The sequence below is a fragment of the Peromyscus maniculatus genome, chromosome 6 (assembly GCF_049852395.1).
Source record: "Peromyscus maniculatus bairdii isolate BWxNUB_F1_BW_parent chromosome 6, HU_Pman_BW_mat_3.1, whole genome shotgun sequence".
In the NCBI taxonomy this organism is placed as follows: Eukaryota; Metazoa; Chordata; class Mammalia; order Rodentia; family Cricetidae; genus Peromyscus; species Peromyscus maniculatus.
This window is the reverse complement of record NC_134857.1, coordinates 101,322,651-101,342,610: the sequence shown is the minus strand read 5'-3', so window position 1 is coordinate 101,342,610 and position 19,960 is coordinate 101,322,651. Positions and strand designations below refer to the sequence as shown.

The window sequence follows — 19,960 nt, the reverse complement described above, 5'->3', positions numbered from 1 at the left end:
AGATTAGTGGAGAACATTTTACACCAGGAATCAGCAAGCTAAAAAGGACAAGATAGTTATGTATATATATTACATTTTCTGCCCACATAGTCTCTGTTGGAACTATAATATATATGTGAGTGGGTGTGGCTATGCTAATAAAACTTGATTGATAACGCAAGTGACCTTTGATTTGGAATATAGAGATTTTTTAAAAACAGTTTTTCTTTATTTGATGCTTGGAAATTTTTTTATTCAAATAGTTTTACTCATTCAGCAGATACTGAGTACCAGCTAGAGTGCTTGGTAGGTGCCATCATTAGGTGCTAATGATAATTAGGTGGTGAGCATGATAGATGAAATCCTGTCTCTAGGGAGCTAGTATTTGAATGGAAATTGTGATATTAAATACATATTTTACAAATACTAAAACGTTGTCTTGAGCTATTTCAAAAATTGTATTTTTGCCATTTACTGTTAACTTGAGTTTTTAGAGTGCTCACTGATTAGAGCATCTAAAGCTCCTTTCCCTAAGGCTGCTGTCCACTGACCAGCTTTTCACATCGCTTCTCTCAGCCTGGGATTATCAGCCCAAATACTAACAGCTTATTACAGCTTTACCTTCTCTGACAAGCCTATTTGAAATGGATTCTCATCCTTCTTCTTTGCTTTAGTGACTGATGAGTTTGTATGTCTCTAGCAGTATTGTAAACAGCATTATACTATTATGTGTAATATGTTGTTGTTAAGTAATAGTTTGATAGGGTGTGTGTTTGGAACCTGATTTTTTTCTCAGTGTTGTGCTCATTGTTTGGTGTCTTAACAGAGTGATGAATCATAGCTACTGTTTGTAAATTAACTGTGCTTTATCCTTAGGGAAAATTAGTTCTTTTATTTGTAAAGAAAAAAATACATTTTTCTTTTGTTTTCTTTCAGGTGGAACACCTACATAATTTCATTTTCTTTCGGTTTTCTATGGGTTTCATTGATAGCATCATTGCCAAATGTAAGTATGTTTTAAAAGAGATGGTGCGACATGATTTGTGGGGCAAGTGAAGTAATGATACTTAATTTAACTGTTTTTTTCCAGATGTTGCCACAGTAGTCGGATACCTGGTTGTCAGTCGCCCTTTCCTAGATCTCTCCCATCCTCGGCACCTTCATAGTACACATTCAGAGCTCTTAGAGGTGAAATAATAATACTGATGAGGGCAAATTCACATTAAGGCTTTGCTTTTATTTTAGAAATGTGAGCAAAATCTAATGCTTATTTCTCTTTAAGGATTACTACCAAAGTGGAAGAATGCTTTTGAGAATGTCTCAAGCTCTGGGCCGTATAGTTTTGGCTGGCCGTGAAATGACTAGACTGGCTGGGTAAGATTAGTAATAATAAGCAATGCATTGAATCAGTTGTAAATATATGTTGTTCTTATAATGTGGTACCCAGTTGAGATGAAGATGAGGGAGCAACTGGCCCTTCCTACTCTAGAAGCTAGTTTGGGTAGAAAATTAAGGAAGACCTCTCTCTCAGTGAACTTTTTGTGCTTCCTGAAGACAGCTGTTTTGAATCTTATCCAGAATAGTGTTATGTTTGCTGTATTTCACAAACTCTGGCCTCGAATAAGTTGGAAAATTATCATTCTTGGCAGCCCTTTCTTACAGAAATTTAAGTTAGTGAGTAGAAGTTTCACATTTGAACATTTTTGTTCTCAACTATGGATTTTTACCCCTAAGGGTTTATACCAACATCTTAGCTAAATAAATGAATAGAGGTTGATTTTAGTGGAATAAACCAATTACCTTATGGTATCTGTGGTTAGTTGTAGATATGTTACCCAGTAGCAAAGCTGTTTTAGATCATGGGATGGGATTGAACAGCTCAGAAGCTGAAATAGAAGGCAGAAACCTCAAACCATACCAAGGTGTGAAAAGTACCCCAGACTTGGGATTGTCTAAGGAAGTTTGCTGCCACCAGCTCTCTAGGCCTGTATCTGTCCCTGCGTTCTCTCTCTGTCATAGCTGCTAGGGTCTTCATAACAAGACAGAGGTCAACACTGTGAGGCCTTGTTCCTGAGAAGCTGCTATGTGCTGTACTCGTTAGTAACTTCCTCAGACTTGTATGAGTTCATCCATGTCGGTTTCCTTGCAGGGGTTCTTTTTTCTCCTCCCCACAAAAAACATTTTATTAAGGAGTGATTGGTATATTAAAAACATCATATTTAATGCACACAAAATCATGAATATAAGAACAGGTATGCTTCTGTGAAACTATCAACACCAAGAGTGTAATTGTAGCTGTCACCTCCCAAGGTTTCCTTTTGGGAGTTTCTTTTTGTTATTTATACCAAATAAACAAACAAATAACTATCCCCCTTTGCTTCTCTGATGAGAAAACTTTTCTTTGACCTTCATGACCTTCTTATAATCCCCAACTTCTTGCTACTGGATTGATTTCTATTGTCCCATGAACTCCATCATATATTCAGAATTCTTCATCTTTTCCCTTCTTCAGAGTATGAGAGCAGAAATAGCTTCAGTTTCCCCATTTAGAGAGAAGTAGTATGCCTTTAGTGAATCCTTGCTTCTGGTAGAAAGTATTAGTTGGGACAAGAAGTCACTCCAGCAGCTCAGGACCCAACCTTCCTGGGTCTGCAAAGTGTACTAACAAGAATACTTGACAAAGGGAAACACTGCTGTCTTGCCTCTTAATAGGGTGTTGTTGAGAAGAGGATCCTGTGAAACCTCCTCCCTTTTTTTCTTTCTCTTTTACTGAAGCAAAATAGGGCACATGTGTTATCATTAGTATTTTATGCTGATGAGACTTCTTTTATGTCCCTTAAGCTAAGTTATAATTTTAGACATTTCAGTTTATATAAAAGATGTAGTAATACCCTGACTTTGATTATGGTTTCTGTTAAATTTTAGTTTTACGGCTCGGATTACAGAATTAATGCAAGTACTAAAGGATTTAAATCATGGCAAATATGAACGCACGATGGTATCGCAGCAGGAAAAGGGTAAATATAAACACCCCAGTTTGTAGTCACAGTTTTAAGTTGCTCCTAATATATGATGTTTTAATAATTGTTTTCCATTTAAGGTACTGAAGGAGCACAAGTTAGCCCCTTGATACCTGGTACTGGAGAAATCATCAATGCAGACAACATTATAAAGTATGTACAGGAAAAGGCTGTGCTGTACTATATGTATTTACTTCACTTCATGGCAGCCTTTCTCATCAACTTGTAGTTACGTGTGTAATGTAAAATTGACTTTAAAAATTTTAAATAGCTTTGGGGTGTCATTGACATAAAAGTTATATATATTTAATGCCTATAATTTGATGTTTTGATATTACATACACACTGTAAAACAGTGTCCCTATTCCAGCAAATTATTGTATCTGTTGTCTCTTCATCTGAATGTGTGTAGGCCATTTCATGTGTGTAGAGCATGTTTTTAACTGTTGTCCCTGTGCTGCTGGTTAGACCTCTAGAACTTACTCATCTTCCTTCATACTTTCTGGATGACACCACTTACATTTTCCCTTCCCTCAGTCCCTAGCAACACTCTCTTCTATGAATTTAATGATTTAGATTCTGCATATAAGTTATATATGAACTGTGTTTCTTTTTCTGTCCTACTTTGTTTACCGTGATGTTCTCTACCATCAAAAATGACGGAGTTCTTTTACAAATATGTTGTGGTTTTGAGAGTTTAAAGCAGATTTTTACTTACATGCTTGTGTGTGTTCCTACTTGTCTGCGTGTGTACCATGTTTGTGCAGGTGCATGTGGGAGCAGAAAAAGGCATTGAATCCCCTGGAACTGGAGCTACAAGTGGTTGTGAGCCACCTGATATGGGTGCTGGGAACCAAACCTGGGTTCTCTGCAAGAGCAGTAAGTGCTCTTAACCACAGAGCCATCTCTCCAGCTTTTTTTTTTTTTTTTTTTTTTTTTAAAGACTGGATAATACTCCTTTGTATGAGTGTGTGCTTACACATATGATATATTTTTTCTTTTTTATCATTTGAAAGACTTTCAGGTTCCCCTTTTGGCTTGTTTAATAAATACTGCAGTGCATATGGGAGTGCAGATACCACTCTGCGACAATTATTTTATTTCCTTTGGTTATCTCTCTGGAATGGGATTGTCTCTCTGAAGCAGAGAACTTATAGCAGTTAAGTCTTTATTTTTCTGAGGACCCTCTATGTTGTTTAATTTATGCTGTTTACATTCTTGCCAACAGTAGGTAAGGGTTCCCATTCCTCTGCATCTCGCCAGCACTTACCTTCATCGTGATAACTGTCGTCCTCACAGGGTGACACTCTTTGCATTCTGGAGAGGCAGTTCCCTGGTGGTTAAGATCTCGAGACCCTTTTCAGTTGCGTCTTGTCTTCTGAATGTATTCTTTTATGAAGTGTCTGAATGGTCGTTACTGTGTTGGGTTATTTTTATTTGGGGTATTGAGTTATTTGAGTTCCTTACTTGTTATTAATTTCCCTTTTTTATTAATATCCTTTTTTAGGTTTGATCATGTACCTTTAGCAACACCAAATGGAGATATCTTGATCCGAGATCTTAGTTTTGAAGTAAGTTTTTAAGTGTTCATATAAGAGTTTAATTTATCTTCAAAATATGAACTGGAAATTTGAATATTTAAATTAACTTTAAGGTTTGAGTTGTCTCTATCTAAACCCATACTATTACATTTGAAACTAACTCTTTGAACCATCTAGAAATCTCATTTTTCTTAAAATTAATTGGGCTTTAAAATTTTCAGGGATTACTACTGCATCAAATTTGTTTTGTTGGAGAGATGGCTCAACAGTTAGAACTTAAGCTTTCACAGAGGAACCAGCTTCTGTTCCCAGCACCCACATGGCAGCTGACTTCTGTCTGTAACTCCAGTCCTCGGAGATCTGACATCCTCTTCTGGTCTCTGCAGGCTCCTGCACACACATAGTACACATAAACTTATGCGAGCATGCACATGCACAAATGAAAAAATAATCTTCAAACAAATTCTTTTGCAAATAAAGTCCATGACAAAAAGATCCATCTAATTAGATTTACCATGTATAATGAAAACTTAAACATGCAAATACAACTTTAATTGCCTTAAATAACAAACTCGAAATCACAAGTCTCTTTGAGGGGGGTGTTTATGCAGGAAGATTTATATCCATACAAACAATACAAGGTCATTCTCTCTCTTTACATTTTATTTATATATTTGGTGTGTTGTGTGTTGGGGGTGGAGCACATGTCTTATTAAGTATGTCAAGGTCAGAACACAATTTGAGTGAGTGGGTTCTCTTCATCTGCTGTATGGGCTCCAGGAGTTGAACTCAGGTCATCAGGCTTGGCAGGAAGCATCCTCACCTCCTGAGCCGACTCACTAGTCCCTGGAAAACCAGCAGCACAGTTGCACCCCCGTAGCCAGTAGGCTGTCAGTCAGGTAAACAGTGATATCGATTCACTGTGTTTCCTAGTTAAACCGGTGATATGATAGGTAAAATGAAAAGGCTGTCCGTGACTGTTTTCGTGTGATTTGTATCTTGAAGTTTGAGGATTACTGTTTTAGGTTATTTGTCTGTTGAGACTTTCTGAGCTCAAAGTCTTAAAAATTAGTAACACGTTCTTACCCTACAAATGGTCTCTTAAGTTCCAGATACCGTCCTGTAGCGCACACTGCCCAGGAGAACTCTGGGCCGCTCTGTGGCCAGGGTGGGTCTTGAGCATTAAAAGTGTGGCAGGCGCAGTCATCAGACTCAGTTGTAGAGTGTATTTGATTTTAATTAGCTTGATTTCAATAGCCATGTGTGACAGTATTGGACAGTCTTGCTCTAGAACCCTCCTCTGTGTGTACCCTCGTGCTGATGTTTGTATGTGTTTTTTAGCTGCTTCCACTGAAATGTTTTCTGATAGCTTATCAAATAAAGAGTATTGTTAGATTTGCTTTTAAACTCTTATAATCTTAGGTAATTCTTTAGTTTTCTGCTCTTACTAATTTATATTTACTAAATATATCTACTGTCTTAAGTAGCTAAGAATTAGAAAATGTTAGTTATGCAAAGTGAGTATTGTATCATTGTCGTGCCTCCTTTACAGCCAGGCCCTGTAACAGGAAGTAGAAACTGTACCGTGGTTGGTATTGACAGGCCTGGGGTGAGGAGCACTTCTCTCAGTCACAGGCTGCTTCCTTTGTAAGGCAGCGGCTCCTTCTTCCCGCCAGCAGCCCTGAGCCCCACTCAGACGTCTGCCCACTGCTGCGTGCTTTTCCAGTCTCGTTGGCCAGGTCTGTGTGAGGCCCGAGTTTGCCCAGATTTGCCATAGCCTCTTTCTCCCCTCATAGCCGTGTTCCTGACTCACCTGTTAGCTTCCTTTGGTCCCTGTTTCTCTTTCTCTGGAAACTGTCTTCTTGTTCTCTTGGTCTGCTGTTAAGAATCCCTTTTCTGCCTCACCTCTAGGTTAGATTTGGTCTTTTCTTATTTGTCTCCCCAGGATTTTCCTCAACATAGAGTTTCTTTATGGAACAAACATCCTTCATTTTTTTTTTTTTATCATCTCCAGTTAGTTGTGCCCATCTGACTCACTTTTGAAAATCAGTATTCCTTTCTTTGGAAAGTCATCATAAGGCCAACTCGGCCATCAGAAAGCACACATTTCCTACTTGCTTTCATGTTGTGTTAGAGCTAAACAATGTGCTTTCTGCAGGCTAAGATTTTAACCCTCATCCTTGATGAGCTCTGAGTACAGGCATAGTTTGTTCCTTTTTAAGATAAATAGTATTCATTGTGTGCATAGACTACATTCTGTTTAGCCCTTCACCTGCTGGGGGGCTCTTTCTACCTTTTGGCTACTTTAAATAATGCTGATGGCTGTCTTTTATCTCAGTAGGAGCCCTCAGTTGGTTTGTGCTATGTTTAGGATTGCTGACCACTACCTCTTCCTACCTCTTACCTCTCTGAGCTCAGTAAGTGCTACTGTTCTCTTTGCTGTCTTCTCCAGCAGAAGCAGTCTGTCTGTCCTGTGAGATGAGGCTCGTTCCTGTCCTCATGCCTGCTTGCTATGGGTGGCCAGGAGTGGTTTTCTCATGATAAGCTCCTTACACATCTCTGGAAGTTTTCTCAGTTCTCACTTTGTGTGAGGGTTTTGTTTTTTTTTTTTTTACCCTGTGGCTTTTCTCCACAGTACTGAGTCTGTAGTATACAATTTAACTTATTTTTTGTATATATTCTTGCTGACACAAGTTATGCACAGTGTTATCTAAAAGAGCAAAAGAAAATATGACCTACATATCTAATCATTGGGGAATTTTTAGGTAAAATGGTACACTCTTAGTATGTACTACAGGCATTAAAAGAATGGGCAAATGGGACATAAGTACAGTGACCTGGAGGAATATTTGTGACATACTATTAAGTAAATATAGACCTCTAAGTAAAAGAATGTAGTCTACAGTTCAGTTAAAAATATGTTAATAAACGTGAATATACACAATTATTATTGTCGAGAATCCTCAGATTTTTTTAAGCTTTCAAATATTACATTCTGATTAAGACTACACATTGAACAGTCTAAATTAATGATGTTTTTTAAGAGCAAAAGGAAAAATTGAAAGTAAGTGGAAGTCAAAGGTTTCTCCCTACATCACTCCATAGTTGTACCTACACCACATTTACAGGTAAAATGAGAAGCTAATAATAAGCAGAGAGCTTTTTGGCTCTAAGGAAATACACATGATTAATTTAGTTAATTAGTTAATTCAAAGACTTACTGTCTTTCAGGTTCGATCTGGGGCCAATGTTCTGATTTGTGGTCCAAATGGATGTGGAAAGAGTTCCCTCTTCCGTGTTCTTGGTGAAGTATGTGCATATGGTTTCCAAAATTTACCATCTTGTTTTGTAATGCTGTTAGGTTCTGAATGTCACAGTCACTTCTGTCCTCTATCTGTGTTCATAGTTATGGCCTCTTTTTGGAGGACGTCTTACTAAACCTGAGAGAGGAAAATTATTTTATGTTCCTCAGGTAAGACTTTGAGCTATTTTGTAACCTTTAAGAATTTTTGGTTTACTATCTCAAAATGTACTTTTAATGACTCTTGCTATGTCATTATGACTACTAGCGACCCTATATGACCCTGGGAACACTGAGAGACCAAGTGATATATCCAGACGGAAAAGAGGATCAGAAGAAGAAGGGGATATCTGACCAAGTAAGGGGTGATCACATCCTACATTCACCAAGCATACCCACTTCAGATTGTTTGTTATTTTAGACATCAGATAGTGTGGCCTATCTGGCCTAATCTAAAGCCTTCCAAACCATGGTTGCAGCTCTCCAGGCGGTGGCAGGAGGAGCTGCTTCCCTTAAGTGTTACTCATGGCATGTTTTAACCATTGTGACAGTGCTGTATCCTCACCACTCCCATCCTTCAGTTATATGACACCATTACCGTCCTGAAGCTCCCAGGCGGTTAAGGGTAGTATGGTTAGAGACTGACCGTTCAGGTCAGCGTTGTGCCATTTCTTTTCTGAAGAGCACCTACCTGTCCACGCGGTTGGCCATGGAGTTAATGAGCTAGTCTAACAATAAGGTGAGACAGGTCATTAGCTTCTAATACACTTTTTCGGTCTTTCATCTTTGTATAAAGGTGCTGAAGGAGTACTTGGATAATGTGCAGTTGGGTCATATCCTTGAAAGGGAAGGAGGCTGGGACAGTGTTCAGGACTGGATGGATGTACTCAGCGGAGGAGAAAAACAAAGGATGGCGGTCAGTATCCTCTGAAGACTGGTACCAAATACTTCTTAGAGTCACTGTTAGAATCCAGAGTTTGGCTAATCCGAACACAGAGTTTTGTCTTTTTTCAGCAAAGTATTAAACTATTAAAGTATTAGTTAGTTTAAATTGTAATAAAAGTGCTAGGAAATGTTCAACTTCATATAAATTTGGAATTCCAAAAAATGTATCAGTAATACTATTGTTCTGTGAAAGGGAAAGCTGTAGATCTACCATATCCCACCAGTTCATTTTTCTAGACATTGGCCCTGTGAGGATGACGATCGTGGTTCCATCTTTCTGTAGCTTTTCCCTCTAGATAGCACGCTCCTCTCTTCTGACTGCTCTCCCTGAGTGGCTGTAAGTGCTGGGAGTGTGAGTTCTCCATGCTGGCCTTTGCCATTGTCCTCCTTCACTGTTACTGTAACTTGTTTCTCCCCTTAACTGACCTACTCTTAAAGTTAGTTAGAATTTTAAAACTTTCCTAGTATAAAGAAGAATTGGAAAGGCACTGTTTGATTTTTTTTTTTTTAATGTATAATAACAAAATTACCTTGGAAAAAAACAGATTTTCCCCCTGCTTCCCAGCACTTACTCTTCCAGTATACCATCCCCTAATTATTTATTATATTCCAAGCTCCCACAGAACAGCCCATTAAACTCTGAGCAGCAAATGGCTTTTCCAGCTCCAAGTTCCAAATGCTTCCACTGTCCTTCCAAAAAACACATTGGTTAGGTCCATTGTAGCAAAACTCCACTGTTGGTACCAGTTTCTGTCCAGTTTGCTTTTGATTGTTGTGATAAACACATGTCCAGAACCAATCTGGAAAAGAAACTCTGTTTTAGTGTACATGTTACAGACCACCGTCTGGTGAAGTCGGGGCAGGAACTCAAGGAAGGCTCTTAAAGCAGAAACCACAGAGGATGCTGCTTACCTCTCGTCCAAGGATGGTTCTGCTCCAGGGAGCTGGGCCACCTTTTTTTTTTAAATGATTTTTTTATTTGAAAATGTTTTTCTTTCCTTTTACATACCAACCCCTGTTTCTCCTCCCTTCTCTTCTCTTGTTCCCCCTTCACCTCCACATTACCACCATCCACTCCTCATAGGGGGTAAGGCCTCCCTTGGGTAGTCAGCACAGGCTGGCATACCAAGTTAGGGCTGGATCTAGCCCCTCCTCCCTGCATCAAGGCTGATTAAGTCATCACACCATAGGGAATGGGCTCTAAAAAGCCAGATATGTGCCCGGGATAAGTCCTGGTCCCACTGCCAGGGGCCCCACAAACACATCAAGCCATACAACTTTCACCCACATTCAGAGGGCCTAGTTCGGTTCCATGCAGGCTCTCTGAGCTGGGCCTTCTTACTTCAGTTAGCAATCAAGAAAATAGGCTAGAGAGATGGCTTAGTAGTTAAGAGTACTGTTTGCTCTTCTAGAGGACCCAGGTTTGATGCCTAGTACCCACATGGCAGCTCACAACTGTTGGTGACTCCACAGGTCTACATCAGATGCCTTGTGTATTTACTTTTTTAGACAGAGTCTATCACTGAATTTGGAGCTCATAAGTTGGCTGGGCTGGCTGGCCAGTAAGGCCACAGGATCCATTTTCCAGCCTTCCAGCACTGGATTAGAGGTGGAGGTCACCATGCCCAGCTTTTTTTTTTTTTTTTTTCTTTTTAAAATGGGTGCTGGGAATTTGAATTCAGGTCCTGATGTTTGCAGAACTGGCACTTTACCCACTGAGCTATCTTCCCAGCCCCAGTCTTCAGTTTTCTACCATACTATTTTACCTCTCAGCAGAAGAACTCCTTTTTTTATTTGAAAAAGAGAGGCTGTTATCCAGGTCAGTGACAGCTAATTTTTGAGTGCTTAGTAGATGATAGCCAATATGCCAAGCGGATTCCAAAGGCTAACATTGTATCTTTAAAACAGTCCTATTAAGTAATCCTGAATATCCCAGCCATGAAGGAAACTGCACTTGAGGGGGTTGGGGCTTGCCAAGCCGACTGTTGATGTTAGAACTGGTGAACGGCGGCTTATCAAGCTCGGCTCAGGCAGCATGCTGGCTTGAACATTTGCTTTACAGCTTCCTTGTTTTGTGGCGACAGATAGCTGACAGCATGGAGGGAGATGGAGACACACACATAGACACATGAGGAGAAAGGGAGGCACTTGGGAAATGCTGTCAAATGAACTGGATCTATTCGATCGTGTCTGTTTGCTGCTTCCTCTTCCTCACCTCATGCACATGTGTGTAAATCCCAAGAAAGCAGTTTGTTTCAGTTATCCACTTGGTGTAGATTTGACTAGAACGGCAGTGTAAGTGTTAGGTGTGTTGTAGTGGTTTAGTCATGGTTTCTGTGTTAGTGAATCTCACAGCTTAGGCAAACATGCAAACTCCAGGATGCCACATACAGACTGCTGCAATTCCATAAAGGGTTCACTTGGATTGAGAGAATGACATTGAGCAGACACTTGAAAGATGTCTGGACCAGAGTCTGGCATTGGGACTTAAGAAAGAATAAGCTTGAAGTGATAGCACAGGCATGGTCCCAACATTCCAGAGGCAGAGGCAGGAGGATTGCCATGAGTTTAAGCCAGCCTGAGCTACATAGTGAGTTCCGGCCACCAGAGGCACAGAATAAGAGCCTCTATCAAACAGAAACAAATAACACAACAGCAAAATCAGAAGAAAAGAAAAGAAAAAGTGGCATGCAGAGTCTAAGGCTTAGGATGCCTTACTTCGGAAGGAAGGAAGGAAGGGGAAGGAAAGTGACACCGGGGTCTCTAAGGCCTGGGATGCCTTATCCTAGTAGTTGAGTGCTGGCTGGATGTCGAGATCTGAGCAGCAGGAGGAAGACTCCACAGGACCTTGGAGATGAGAACGGGGAAGCTGTGGAGAAGGTTTAGGTCGGGTGGGGTTCTTTGGCTTGCGTTTGTGGTAGATTGTCCCTGGTTACACGGAGAATGGAGGACAGCAGAGAGGGAGCTGACGGTCGTGTCATCCTGGGAGAAAGTGAGTGTTCTCTGGGATAGGGGCACGGCAGAGACCAGGAACTCTGAAGGAGAGTGGCTGAGAGAGGGTTAAGACCGGGCCAAGAAGATTGAGAAGAAAGAGGATCTGGGATTTAGTTCTGAGAACTCCACATACACACGCTGAATGGCCACGTGGGAAGCACTAAAAGGAAGAAGATGGCAGCAGGGGGCGCCAGTGGCTTCACTGTTTCTCTCCAGAAGGGAGTGGTTTGAGTGGATGTTTCACACAATGTAAGGGGATGGGTTTAGGAACATGTCTCCTGCCTGGTTTGGGACATTATGATCTCTGTTGGGGGCAAGTGACAGAACAACTGTCCGAGACAAGGACAGACAGACCTTGCCAGAGAGTAGAGTGCGCTCGGAGTGAAGTAAGGGAAGCGGTCCCACAGCCTTGCTAATGAAGAGTTTGTCCTCCATCTACAAGACCAGCTTCCAAAGACTGCGCACACCCGGGCCCACAGCGGAGGCTGGGCAGTGCCACAGGATGCTGGCGGGAGCTCTAACAGGGCCATCGCTTACAGCACCTGCTTGAGATCTGTGATCTGAGCTTTAGGTCTAGTTCAAACACGAAACTTGTTTGTCTAGTGAACTTTCCTTATTTTAAAACTCAGTCCCATCTCACAGCAGTTTGTGTTTTTCTCTTAGCAATAAATATTTCCCAAACACAATATTTCTCTCTTTGTTTAAGATGACAGTAAAAACAATCTGTTTTGTTTATATTATTTTTATCTCTAGGAATGATGCTTTTTAGTTAGAACAATTTTCATATTTTTAGCTTTATAAGACACCAGAAAACATATTTAACTGAAGTAAATTTATCTTTCTTTATTAGTTTTATCTTTAGGCCTGCCTCTGTTTACACAAACTATCTCCTTTTATGCTCTAGATGGCAAGATTATTTTATCACAAGCCCCAGTTTGCCATTTTGGATGAATGCACAAGTGCAGTCAGTGTGGATGTGGAAGGCTACATTTACAGCCACTGTCGGAAGGTGAGTGTCACGCTGCAGGTGCGTCACTGGAGTGTCGTCTGTGTGCCGTGTCCAAACACAAACCCACACCAAAAGGAAATTCCAAGCCACAAGATTGCTACAAAAAGATAGTGCCCTATATTGTCTTTAAATTGGTAACTAATCGATATGAACAGAGTACAAAGAATTATTGGTGTATTCTAAATACAACTTTATAGATATGAGCAGAATACAAGGAATTATCCTTGCATTCTAAATAGAACTCTCTTTAGCAATTTCTTAGACATGGTACAGTATTTAAATATATTCACCTTTTACCTCATTACTTAGACTTAACAAAAAAAATTCTTAACTTTCCTTTGTCCCATTAACTTTACCTTTGTATCACTTTTTAAGTCAAGAAAAGTCAATAGTTGATTTTTGGCAATCTAAAATTTTTTCAATTTCTCATTTTGTGTGTGTATGTGTTGGTGGCATCCATGCCTGTGCTTGTGTGTGTGTGCATGTGTGATGGTGTGCATGCACAGGGTACGTGTGGAGGACATAGGCTGATTTTTGCTATCCTTGATCGCACTTCCCTTCACATACTGAGGCGGGGTTTCTTGCTGCACCTGTAGTTTGCTGATTGGGTTAGTTTAGCTAGCAGGTTTGCCCTGTTTCCCGTCCCAAACCCTGGGATTCCAGATGGGCCACCACACCTGCCCAGCTTGTTCATGGGTGCTATAGAGCCAAAATTAGTCCTTGTGCTCGCAAAGCAGTTGCTGTATCCATAGAGTTCTCTCTCCAGTCCTTCCTTTAGTAGTTATAAATTTATCTAGTTTATTTTATCTGGACAGTATTTTACCAAATTTCTTTTAGTTGACAAATAGGAGGCTGGCTGTGCTGCTGTTATTTAAATACTTGCTCACTAGTCCTGGTGAGCTTTTTGTTTTAGGAATTGCTGCAACTGTCTGTACTCTGGTTAGATTTGAAAAATAATAATATATTCCTTTTTAGAGGTCCTTGTAAATAAATGAATTACAGGAATATTTTAACACTTTTTGTCTATATCTGAGTTTACAATAAATGAAATAGTCATGTTGTACACACACACACACACACACACACACACACACACACACTGAATTCCGACCATTTGGAGGCTAGCCATGGATCACCATCTTTAGCAGTTCCTGGTAGTTTGTTAGAAATACACAGTCTCTAACTTTGCCAAATAGAATGGCATATTAGCAAAATTCCCATGCAGATGCATATGAAAGGTTGAAAAGTGTGGTGTGATAATAAAAGGATCCCCAGTAGTCGTCTCCATAGGAAGGCCTGAACATTGACTGTATTTCTTTAATGACTAATTTTTTTATTTTTGAATCCCCTTTAGTAATCTGTATGTGGTTTTCAATGTTAAAGGTATTAGAAATGTGTGTGGTGTTTTCATGCATAAGACCATGTAGACTGTTTTTGGACTTAAAGGCTTCTCCCTGTCAATTCTGTTGTTGCCTCCCACGTTTTTAAGAGTCTCTAAATCTGTAGAACACAGTCCATTTGAGGGAGGACAGTCACTTGGGGTTTCAGTGATAATTTAACATTGTCACAGTAGCACTGTGTACAAAGAAGCAGAACCAGAGAGAATGGATCCTTAAGTTTAGAATCTTGTTGTTGTTGATTTCGTATTTGTCTGCATGCTGTGCTGCTCATGTGCAGCTCAGAGGAAAACCGTGCGAGTCGGCCCTCTTCCGCCATGCCGGTCCAGGAATTAAACTCAGCCTTGGTGGCAAGTGTCTTTACCCACTAAGGCCTCTTGTCAGGCCGAGAACTTTTTTCTAACTACAAAACCAGTGTAAATTTACAAGGGAAAAAAGCAACACTTCAGCTCAGTTCAGAATGTTTAACATTAAAGAGAACAGTGGTGCTGCTTGGCCAAAACTAAGCCGTGAGCATGAGATTTAATTATGGAAAGGTAGCATCTGGTGTTCAGATCTCAGTATTTAAACTTTGCTTTTGTGTTTTGGCTTAAGTAATTCTAAAATACAGTATGCCTACTCTAATTAAGGTCTAATCCAATTATAAAATCAGGAACAGAAAAATATATCGAAGTGGCTTTTACTGCAGTTGAAATGTGTGTTTAACAAAGCTGATAATGTACTTATCTTCTTATGCAGGTCCTCACTAATTTGCACAAGGGAGCCAAACTTACCAAACAGTTTCAGTGATATCACTGGGTGCTGACAGAATAATTTAGTCATAAAATTTCATGGTAGAAATTATCCAGAATTTACTTAGGTTAATTTTTTAAAAATATTATAAAATAAAAATAAAATTAGTGTCTGGAGAGATGACTTGGTAATTAAGAGCACTGGCTGCTCTCCAGGAGGACCTGGGTTCAGTTCCCAGCACCTACATGGTGGCTCACAACCACTTATAACTGCAGTTCCAAAGGATAGGACACCCTCTTTGGCCTCTGAGGGCACTTTGTATAGCTGGTAGATTTACATTTGCAAAATCTCCCAAACATAAGAGGTGTGTGTTAAAGATCTGACCTCAGGTAGTGTTTCTCACCCTCATGTATTGGCTGTCTGTGCAAGGGCTGTCCTGGACATTATACTATGGTTAGCAACAGTTCTGGTGTCTGTCCATTAGATGGCAGTATTGTCTTCAGTCATAGCCGCAGTGTCCACCAGAGAAAGATCTCCCTTCATTTGAGAACCATTGCTCTCACTGATCCAGAGCAACTACAGTTGAATCTATTGATCCTCTCTGAAAATCTGAAGTGCAGTTGAAATCCTGAAAGCTGGACCAAGACTGAACATCTTTTTATAATTTTATAGCAGGCTTATTGCATAGCAATACCTGATCTAAACTTACAAAAGAGTTAAACTCTTTTGTCTCAATGTCAGTATTTGTACACATTACTGTAGACACATGCAGAATTCTGCCTTAGAACCTTCTAGAACAGATGGAATGATCACACTTCTGAATGTGTCTAAATTCCAAGGCACATCCCAAAATAAGACTGCAATAGCGAATTATGACCCTGCATTTGAAAGCAAATTGGCTGTAGACCATTTATGCTATTTAGTCCTGATTTTAACCTTTTGTTTTTTTTCATTTCGTTTTGTTTTTGTTTTTTCAAAACAGGGTTTCTCTGTGTAGCTTTGGCTATCCTGGAACTTGCTCTGTAGACCAGGCTGGCCTCGAACTCACAGAGATCCTCCTGCCTCTGCCTCCCAAGTGCTGGGATTAAAGGTGTGCCCCACCACTGCCTGGCTACCTTTTGCTATTTTTGTCTTACTGTTTTTCCTAATAAATCAAATGTAGGGGGATGTATTTTGACATTAATTCTTAACTAGCCACTGACCATGTTATCCTAACAACTTAAATGTGTGTAATTTGTGGTTTACTATTACTGATGTAAACGTAAACCTTTTCTTTGAATTAGGTTGGCATCACCCTCTTTACCGTTTCACACAGAAAATCCCTTTGGAAACACCATGAGGTCTGTATTTCTTTGCTTGTATGGGATGATGAATGTTTATCTCACATAAAAATGTGGGTCTTGGTGACTGGTTTTGGATATCATGGTGAATGTTGCTATGTAGGCTTACACCTTAAGGCAGAGAGTGACTTTGAGTTTTATAGTGTACAGTAGGACTTTGTTCAGTGTTATTCCATCAGTTTAGAAAGCTATAGCATACATAAACTCTAGCTCCACCGAGTTAGCGAGCAGTGAGGTCTCTGGTGTTAAGTGACTGCTGTGTAATGGCTATGGGTAAAAGAGCTGTGTCATCATTCAGGTTGGACAGAAGAAGAAAGTCTTAAAAGTTAGATGGCAAGAGCTTAGGAGCATTTTCAGTAGAGGCCAGGACTATAAGGGAGAGATGGCATAATGCCAGCCATGTTTGGAATGTAATAAAGTAGGATCTGTCATCAGTCACGGTAATTGACAAAGACACTGTGCTGAGGTTTGCGTAGTACAGAAGCGCTGTGTATTCTGGGTAGTGTCCATAGGGTTGGTGGGGTAATGTTGAGAACAAGTCCTTTCCCTTCCCTCCACTTCTCTAATCCTCCCCTTCTCCTCCAACTTCCCCCTTGTTTCTCCCTTCCCCTCCCTGTGCCCATGGGATCTAGCCTAGGCCTTGGGTTTGCTAGGCAAGAGCCGTGTTCATGTGAAGGGGGTGGGGGACACAAAGAGCAGCTAAGAAACCGCATATAAACAAATCTTTCTATATAAAGGTTCACTAACTAAAATCAGGAGGCTTTGTTCTGTGTCTTCAGAAGGCACATGAATGGCTCCTTTTCATCTCCGCTAATCCTAAACAAAAGACTTGAAAGTGGAGATCGGTAGCTGACCAGTGAGGCATCGGTGCTGCCCAGGCTCTGGCACGGGTCGTCGTGGTACCTCTGAGCTGCAGTCCAGAACTGTGGAAGCATCCTCATTTGTGGACGCCTGTGCAAGCGGACTGTTCGTAGTTACTGACTTTCCCTTCTCTCCCGTAGTACTACCTGCACATGGATGGTAGAGGCAATTATGAATTCAAAAAGATCACAGAAGATACAGTTGAGTTCGGATCGTAAAGACCACCTCAAGACCTTCACCTGCTTCGATGAAACAAGAATGCATTTGTTAATGCAAAGTGCATTGTAAAATAAGGTTAAGCTTGTTTTTTTAAAAAAACAAAGCAACAAATTGACTAGATACAGGATCTAATTGAAACATGTTAAAACACTTAATATTGTATAGGATATTGCTAATTGTGTATATGTTGGTTTAATTATTAATTATGTACTAAGAATGTCCTTATTCTTGTGGTTAAAAAACCTGCCTGAATTAAATTGGGCTTAAATCAGTGTAACCTGATTCATCCTGGTATGTAAACCATTTGAAGTCAGCTAATTTGACTTTTATGGCTCTATCTTTTCTTTTAATGAAGAACCCTATTTAAAACTGGGGTCATTAGCTGTTCTGTCCTAACAAAATAGTCTTTTGAGTTTCATTTCTATGTGCCCCATGGTAATGGGAACCAACCAATCACAATGTATTATTAAGTATACCATCAATATAGGATAGCACTTATTACCCAGTGGCAGATTTTTTTATTTTTATTTTTATTTTTATTTTTATTTTTTTTGGTTTTTCGAGACAGGGTTTCTCTGTGTAGCTTTGCGCCTTTCCTGGAACTCACTTGGTAGCCCAGGCTGGCCTCGAACTCACAGAGATCGGCTTGGCTCTGCCTCCCGAGTGCTGGGATTAAAGGCATGCGCCACCACCGCCCGGCGCCAGTGGCAAATTTCTTTAGCTGCTGATTTATACTCATTCCTCATACAAGCCTTGAGGTACATTTGACTCCAAGAGAGCCATTTGGGTTTTCTTTAGCTAAATAATCAGTGTACCTCCTCAGTCTTATGGACTGGTTCTTTGTGGTGGTGTACAGCAGTGTGTGTGGTTGTGCTTACAGCCTGTGGTTAATACACGTTACGCCCAGTTTTATCAATGTTTGGAGTGTCCAGGCAGGATCTCCTGTGTCAAGCTCAAGGTCTTACAAGAATTTTAGATTTTTGTGAAAAGAATTGGACAGGTTCATCAGAAATGTGGTTGTATAGTGGTGAACCCCATATGACTGTAGAGGCATTACACGAAGTAACACACTGAGCACACAGTGTTACTGCTGTCCTTGACTGGGTTTTTGTTTTTAAAAATGGTAAACATTATCATGCACATGGGTGAATGACATTTCCTAGGAGCTGCCTCTGACTCCTCTACGACTACTTTTGTATCTGGATTACCATGTTGAGAGATCATCTCTGGCTCCCGAGCACCATTAGTGACTACACCTGTTGTTTGCACAAAGGAGGGCCAAGGCTGGACATGATCAATAAGTGGTCATGAAGTTGGCTTTACCAAACGGGTTTGGAAAGGGGCATTTGATAGTCTTGTTTCTGCATAACTCAGAATCACTGGCTACCAAAATAACCTTGATGTATTGAGTCCAGAAATACATCACATTCAGTTTTACTGTGTCTCCTTAGCAAACTTGTGTACTTATTTTCTGTTCAGATTAAAAAAAAATTTGGATAACCTACACACAACTTCTGCTTGTCCTTTTTTATTCTTGTGCCTAAATGCTGATATTCAGAAAATGCTTTTAGCACCCAGATGACCTCTTTATAGAACCTTATTAAATGGCCTTTAAATTTTTTTGTTTTATTGTTTTAGACAGGGTCCCACTATATGGCTCTGGCTGGCTTGGGACTCTATGTAAAGCAAGCTGGCCTTGAACTCACAGAGATCCATCTGCCTTTGCTTCCTGAGTGCTAGAATTAAAGACCTGCTCCACCCTGCCTAGCTAATGTACACTTTTTAATGTGTTTTTATTGCTTAGAAAAAAATCCTCACCAGGTGTTTATACCTCAGAAATGCTACCAGCTAGCCAAGAGACCTTAAAAAATGGTCTGTACTGAGAAAGATTTTAAGGCATAGGGAAATTACAAGTTTTCAGATGGCTGCCAGCAGAAGTATCCATCCTCTTGCCTGCCTCAGAATTCCTTCCTTCTTTTAATCTAATAACAAAATGCCTCACCATTTGAGGCAGCGAGGAAAGTCTTCCAGGAGAATCCCAGTGTATTCTAACATTATGGTTTTCTTAGGGCTGACTCTAGCAGTGTTTCCAGAACGTGATGATTATGCAGTCATTCTCTGCATAGTTATCACAAACTACACTGAAAAGTGCTAGTTTAACCTGAACAGTAAATCAGAAAGTGAATGGAAAGAACTTTATGGATTGCATTCTGCAAATCAAGTATGTTCCGTGTCTGGAAGTTCTTTTGATCTAATGAGAACGTGTGTAAACAGTGTTGCTGTGCACTGCTGGTGTGAAGTGTGTGTCTGCTGGTGAGTGGCAGTTGCCTTATAACTATGGGGTCAGTACTGTGGGACCGTTTTCTTAACATGACTTTAAGCCTTTAAGCTTAGTCCTTAAAACCTTGACCTGCACCTAGTAACCGAGTTCCATTGTCAGATTGACCTTACTAATTTTAAGAAGCTGCTCACAATGTTTTAAACATGTTTATCATTCATTTTTCATTCATGAAAGATGGAAATGTTTTAACCTTCTCTATAAATATGTCGTGTGTGTCACATTAGAATGTTAGTGCCAAAAAAAATGAAGCACACACTCACTCACTCACTCACTCACTCACC

General features: G+C 40.2%; 1 protein-coding gene across 3 annotated transcripts in view; it reads left to right on the top strand.

Moving 5' to 3' along the window:
• Abcd3 (ATP binding cassette subfamily D member 3) overlaps nucleotides 1-18,849 on the top strand; it is a 63,634-nt gene extending 44,785 nt beyond the window's left edge. For all 3 annotated transcript variants that reach the window (XM_076574888.1, XM_076574889.1, XM_042279820.2), the window contains exons 11-23: nucleotides 916-985; nucleotides 1,070-1,167; nucleotides 1,262-1,353; nucleotides 2,905-2,996; nucleotides 3,080-3,152; nucleotides 4,507-4,570; nucleotides 7,772-7,849; nucleotides 7,947-8,012; nucleotides 8,110-8,199; nucleotides 8,638-8,757; nucleotides 12,685-12,789; nucleotides 16,202-16,258; nucleotides 17,260-18,849. In XM_076574888.1, the coding sequence (XP_076431003.1) occupies nucleotides 916-985; nucleotides 1,070-1,167; nucleotides 1,262-1,353; nucleotides 2,905-2,996; nucleotides 3,080-3,152; nucleotides 4,507-4,570; nucleotides 7,772-7,849; nucleotides 7,947-8,012; nucleotides 8,110-8,199; nucleotides 8,638-8,757; nucleotides 12,685-12,789; nucleotides 16,202-16,258; nucleotides 17,260-17,337 (1,083 nt within the window). In that variant the 3' untranslated portion in view covers nucleotides 17,338-18,849. The remainder of the gene's footprint in view (nucleotides 1-915; nucleotides 986-1,069; nucleotides 1,168-1,261; nucleotides 1,354-2,904; nucleotides 2,997-3,079; nucleotides 3,153-4,506; nucleotides 4,571-7,771; nucleotides 7,850-7,946; nucleotides 8,013-8,109; nucleotides 8,200-8,637; nucleotides 8,758-12,684; nucleotides 12,790-16,201; nucleotides 16,259-17,259) is intronic.
• The last annotated feature ends 1,111 nt before the right edge of the window (nucleotides 18,850-19,960 follow it).